At 40.3% G+C, this 6,297-nt stretch overlaps 2 protein-coding genes across 2 annotated transcripts; both read left to right on the top strand.

Moving 5' to 3' along the window:
- Positions 1 to 4,188: 4,188 nt before the first annotated feature.
- On the top strand, positions 4,189 to 5,040 carry LOC138890407 (uncharacterized). Its single transcript, XM_070173791.1, has 2 exons — positions 4,189 to 4,520; positions 4,614 to 5,040. Exons 1-2 carry the CDS (start codon positions 4,189 to 4,191, stop codon positions 5,038 to 5,040), a joined length of 759 nt encoding a protein of 252 aa, XP_070029892.1.
- Positions 5,041 to 5,518: 478 nt separating this feature from the next.
- LOC138890403 (uncharacterized) lies at positions 5,519 to 6,031 on the top strand. Its single transcript, XM_070173787.1, has 2 exons — positions 5,519 to 5,891; positions 5,967 to 6,031. Exons 1-2 carry the CDS (start codon positions 5,519 to 5,521, stop codon positions 6,029 to 6,031), a joined length of 438 nt encoding a protein of 145 aa, XP_070029888.1.
- The last annotated feature ends 266 nt before the right edge of the window (positions 6,032 to 6,297 follow it).

The following is a 6,297-nucleotide window of genomic DNA, read 5'->3' as shown; positions in this document are numbered from 1 at the left end:
GCAATCCAGAATGGCACAGGAAGTTTGTCGGGGAAGAAGAAAAAGGATGATGTCGCTATGGTTGAATTTGAACCATGGAGTGGACCAAGGGTTTCACCTCACCAGTACACTCAGCCTTGATCTAAATCTCGAGCCTACACTCAAGCTCTATATAATCCACCCCAACATTATTTCCCACCATAAGAACCTCAATACTCAGTCAGACCACACCAATATCATGTCCACCATGAACAGTCATATGCTCAACCCTCTCTTTATCTATAATAGCGTGCTCTAACTCCACAAAATCCTTATCCACCCCCACAACCATACCAAAACCCTACTGGTCCAAGCTTTCGGCCAAGGCCAGATTATAGAAGAGAAAGACTGCAACAGAAATAAACTTTCACCTCGCTTGGAGAGTCCTATACCAGTTTGTTTCAAATGTTGAGGCAGTTGGACGTCTTGAGACCGATTGAGTCAAAGATACCAAATCCCCCTCCAAAGAACCTTGATTATTCACTCAGATGTGCATACTGTCCTGATGCCCCAGGGCACGATACAGAGAAGTGTTGGCATTTAAAGAGAGCAGTCCAAGAGCTTATTGATACAAATCAAATTGTAGTACAGAGCCTGGAAGCGCCAAATATCACCCAAAATCCTTTGACAGCCCATGTAGAGACACATATGATCGAAATAGTTCATAAAGATGGAGAACCCAAGAATTCTTCTAAGTCCGTTATTATGATTCATGCTAGTGAAAGTAATCCAGTTAAGGCTCCAGATTCTACAAAGTGACTTCCTTGACAGTCGAAGGGGTGACGGAGAAGCTAAGAATGCTCAACATAAAGCCACCTATGTTGGTAGTGAAAGGGCTTCCGAATGATGTGGGAGCAAGTCAAGAAAAGCTGAAGGTGGTCATGCCTAGGATGCAAAAAAACCTGTCATAGTCGTGGAAGGGGCCCGTATTACCCCTGGTTTTATTAAACTAGTGACCCAATTGCCAATGGTTGATACAAAGGCTATCCCATGGAATTACAAACGGGTGATAGTGACATATAAAGGGAAAGAAGTCAATGAAACTGAAGGACTGACTCGTTCAGGGAGGTGTTTTACCATGGAAGAATTAAGGAAGGCCAAGCCATTCAAGGATAGTCAAATGCCAGTAAAGAAGTCGGTCACCGAAGAAGAGGTTGAAGAGTTCCTTAAAAAGATGAAAGTGCAAGACTATTCCATTGTGGAGCAATTAAGGAGAACACTGGCTCAAATATCTCTTTTGTCTTTACTGATACATTCAGATGACCACTTCAAAGCCCTAATGAAGATTTTGAATGAGGCACATATTCCTAATAAGATCATAGTGAATCACTTGGAAAAGATTGCTAACAAGATCTTCGAAGCAAATAGGATCACCTTATCAGATGATAAGCTTCCTATGGGGGGTACAGAACACAATCGAGCTCTTTATCTCATGGTGAAGTGCGAGGAATCAGTTGTCTCAAGGGTATTGGTTGATAACGGTTCTAGTACAAATATTTGTCCTTTGTCTACTTTACAAAAGTTAAAAATCGGTACTGAAAGAATCCGCATGAATAGTGTATGTGTTCGAGGCTTTGATGGGGGAGGAAAAGATTCTGTCGGTGATATAATGATTGAGTTGTTGATAGGGCCAGTCATGTTCACTATGGAGTTTTAAGTGTTAGATGTGGTTGTCTCCTACAATTTGTTGTTGGGCAGACCTTGGATACACACGGCTATAGTAGTCTCGTCCTCTCTGCATCAAATAGTAAAGTTTGAATAGGATGGGCAAGAAATAGTAGTGCACGGTGACGAGGACATATCTGCTTATAATGACATGTTTGTTCCCTTTATTGAAGTTGAAGATGATAAAGGACCTAGGGCCTACCAAACTTTCGAAACAATGTCTGTTGAGAAGATTTCTGAGGGTGAATGCATTCCAGGTCCGGGGCTATCCTCAACATCTGTCATGGTTGCAAATGAAATGTTGAAGAATGGTTTTATGCTGGGTAAAGGTTTGGGTTCATCTCTACAAGGTATTGTGCATCCAGTGTGCCCATGTGAAAATTTTGGCACATTTGGTTTGGGATTCATGCCTAAGGAGAGGGAAGTGAAAATGGCTAAAAACAGAAACAGAAGGTATGGTCGCTACCCAAACCTATTCCACACATCTCCAAATCTTTTGTCAAGCCAGGGGCCGCAAAATGTCCAATATCATCAGTTCTGAAACCTATAGTCGATGTTGATGAAGAGATGATCAAGAGGTTCCAGAGTCTGTTCGATGAGGTTAATAGGGTAGAAATTGGGGAAAGTTCAAGTAATGCAGATGTGCATCTCGTTGGGCCAAATGTGAAGCTTAGTAATTGGGAAGCTACCCCTCTCCCCACCCGGAAGGAGTTTTGGTAGTTTGCTTTGTTTTTCCTTATGTTTTTTGGGTTATTCCAGGGTTGTAATCCAAATTTTTATTCTTAGCTTGTTTTGATGTTCAAACCCTTCTATCCTTTTATTTTCAATGAAAAATAACTTTCTATTCTTCGTTATTCCTAATAAGGTTTCATTTTGTTTTGTACAGTTCTTTTTATGCTGGTTCTAATGACATGACATGCATAAGGAATTTTCAGCCAAGTCTTAAAAGCCAATTTAATTCTGAAATAATAATCCAAGAAGTGGAGTATGATGATGAAACAAAATATGATAAGAAGCAGCATTTGAGGAAATCAATAAAGAGCTAAAACAATTTGAAAAAAAAACTAAAGCCTAATTTGAATGAAACTGAAGCAATCAATTTATGAGACCAGGATAATGTTAGGGAAACCAAAGTAAGTGTGCATCTGGAACCATAAGTTAAGGAAGAAATAATCAAAGCATTGTTTGAGTACAAAGATGTCTTTACATGGTCGTATGACTATATGCCAGGCTTGAAAGCTGATTTGGTAGTTCATAAATTGCCAACTGATCCAGCATTCCCTCCTGTCAAGCAAAAGTTAAGAAAGTTCAAGATTGACATGAGTGTGAAAATCAAAGAAGAAATCACAAAGCAGCTTGATGAAAAGGCCATTCGGGTTACTCGATATCCCACTTGGTTAGCTAATGTTGTGCCAGTATCAAAGAAGGATGGTAAGACCAGGGTATGTGTCGATTACCGTGATCTTAACAAAGCGAGCCCAAAGGTTTATTTTCCATTTCCAAACACTCACATTCTGATTGATAATTGTGCCAAGCATGAGATTGGGTCTTTTGTAGATTGCTACACGGGATATAACCAGATCTTGATGGATGAGAAAGATGTAGAAAAAATAGCATTCATCACGCCATGAGGAACCTATTGCTCTCGGGTAATGCCATTTAGTTTGAAGAATGATGGGGCAACTTACGTGAGGAAGATGACTACCATATTTCATGATATGATACATAAAGAGATTGAGTTTTATATATATGATGTGATCATAAAGTCAAAGAAGCAGTCTGACCATGTCAAAGACTTGAGGAAGTTTTTCCAAAAGGCTCCGCGGATACAACCTCAAGCTCAATCCAACGAAATGTGTATTTGGTGTCTCTTCTAGGAAACTGCTGGGATTCGTGGTTAGTAGACGTGGTATTGAGCTGGATCCGTCAAAGATCAAAGCCATACAAGAGTTACCACCGCCAAAGAACAAAACTGAAGTGATGAGTTTGCTTGGAAGGTTAAATTACATCAGCAGGTTTATTGCTCAGCTCACGACAACCTGTGAGCCCATCTTTAAGCTACTGAAGAAGAATGCTACAGTTAAGTGGACTGACGAGTGTCAAGAAGCATTTGATAAGATTAGAAGGTACCTGTCAAACCTACATATGCTGGCCCTACCAGAGCCTGAGAGACCTTTAATTCTCTACTTGACAGTCTTGGATAATTCTTTCGGTTGTGTATTGGGTCAACATGACATTACGAGAAAGAAGGAGCAAACAATCTATTATCTTAGTAAGAAGTTCACTACCTATAAGGTTAAGTACACTCTGCTTGAGAGGACATGTTGCGCCCTGACTTGGGTGGCACAAAAGTTGAAGCATTATCTTTCGTCCTACACTACCTACCTTATTTCTCGTATGGATCCTCTAAAGTATATCTTTTAGAAGCCTATGCCCATAGGAAGACTTTCAAAGTGGCATATTTTACTCATAGAGTGTGACATCATTTATGTAACTCGGATCGCGATGAAAACCCAAGCCTTGGCCGAGAATCCGGTGGATGAAGAATATGAGTCACTGAAAACTTATTTCCCTGATGAAGAAGTCATGTGTGTTGTTGAGGTTGACCATGATGAAAAGCCAGCTTGGAAACTTTTCTTTGATGTAGCTGCTAACATGAAAAATGTCGGAATAGGGGCTGTACTCATCTCTGAAACAGGGCAACACTACCCTATAGCAGCCCAACTTCGATTTTATTGCACCAACAACATGGCTGAATACGAAGCATGCATTTTGGGTTTGAGGTTAGCTATAGACATGGGAGTCCATGAAATACTGGTTCTGGGAGATTCAGATCTGTTGGTCCACTAGATTCAAGGAGAATGGGAGCCTCGGGACATGAAGCTCATATCATACCGACAATGTCTGCATGATCTTTGTCAACGATTCAGGTCGATAGAATTCAGACACATTCCCAGGGCTCATAATGAGATTTCTGATGCCTTGGCTACCCTGGCGTCAATGGTATATCATCCGGACAAGGCTTATGTCGATCCTGTGCATATCCAAGTTCGTGATCAACATGCTTATTATAATGTGGTTGAAGAGGAAATTAATGGCGAACCTTGGTTCCATGACATCAAATACATCAAGTTAGGGATATATCCAGTACATGCCACAGGTGATCAAACGAGAACCATTCGACGTCTGGCTAGTGGATTTTTCTTGAATAGGGGAATCTTGTACAAGAGGACTCCAGATTTGGGACTACTAAGGTGCATAGATGCTAAAGAAGCTTTAACTATCATGGCCGAAGTGCATTCTGGAATTTGCGGGTCGCACATGAATGGATATGTCTTGACAAAGAAGATACTTTGAGCATCTTATTATTGGCTCACCATGGAACGATATTGCATCAGCTTTGTTCGCAAATATCATCAATGCCAGGTACACGGTGATTTGATTCATTCCCTGCCATCTGAGTTGCATACAATATCCGTACCTTGGCCATTTGTTACTTGGGGCATGGATGTCATTAGATCAATTAAGCCGGTAGCATCGAACGAGCATAGGTTTATTCTAGTGGCCATTGATTACTTTACCAAGTAGGTCGAAGCTGTAACTTTCAAGTCCATGACCAAGAAGGCAGTGTTGGATTTTTTCATTCAAATATCATTTATCGGTTCGGAATTCCCAAGGTGATCATCACAGACAATGCTTCCAACCTCAATAGTCATTTGATGAAAGAGGTATGCCAACAGTTCAAGATTATGCATTGAAACTCCACTCCGTACCGTCCCAAGGAAAATGGAGCTGTTGAGGCTGCTAACAAGAACGTAAAAAGATACTTTGTAAGATGGTGCAAGGTTTTACGCAATGGCATGAAAAGTTGCATTTTGCCTTACTGGGTTATCGCACTACTATTCGCACTTCAGTGGGAACAACTCCTTATTTACTGGGCTATGGAACTAAGGCAGTTATACTTGTGGAAGTTGAGATTACATCCCTTCGGATCATTACAAAAGCTAAAATTGATGATGATGAGTGGGTCAAAACTCGGCTAGAGCAGTTGAGTTTGATTGATGAGAAAAGGTTAGCTGTAGTAAGTCATGGTCAATTGTATCAGAAGAGAATGGCAAGAGCATACAACAAGAAGGTGTGTCCTCAGAAATTCGAAGTGGGTCAGCTGGTATTAAAATGCATCCTTCCTCATCAGGCTAAAGCTAAAGGCAAGTTTTTCCCAAATTGGCAGGGGCCATTCATGGTGACAAGAGTGTTGCCCAATGGTGCTTTGTATTTAACAGATATAGAAAGCAAATGTGTAGATATGGCTATCAATTGTGATGCAGTCAAGAGGTACTATGTATGAGTTCTTTGCTTATTTTCATTCGCATTTTGTACTTAGCATGTTAAAAGTTAAAATGACGAAGGCATTTTGTTCCGCTACCCAAACACTTTTATCATTTGTTATCCCCTTTGAGCCTTATTTTTTTCTTTCATACCCCTCTTTTGGAATTAGGAGTAGAATTAAAAAAAATGAAAGATAGAAATATGAAAAAAAAATAATTACTTTTGTTTGAACTACGTTCGACCTGATTCCTTTTAAGAATACGTAGGCAATCTTACACGGTTCGG

Source organism: Nicotiana sylvestris, chromosome 1 (assembly GCF_000393655.2).
Source record: "Nicotiana sylvestris chromosome 1, ASM39365v2, whole genome shotgun sequence".
Lineage (NCBI taxonomy): Eukaryota > Viridiplantae > Streptophyta > Magnoliopsida > Solanales > Solanaceae > Nicotiana > Nicotiana sylvestris.
The sequence above is the reverse complement of the archived record's forward strand: the minus strand, read 5'-3'. Positions and strand labels throughout refer to the sequence as shown.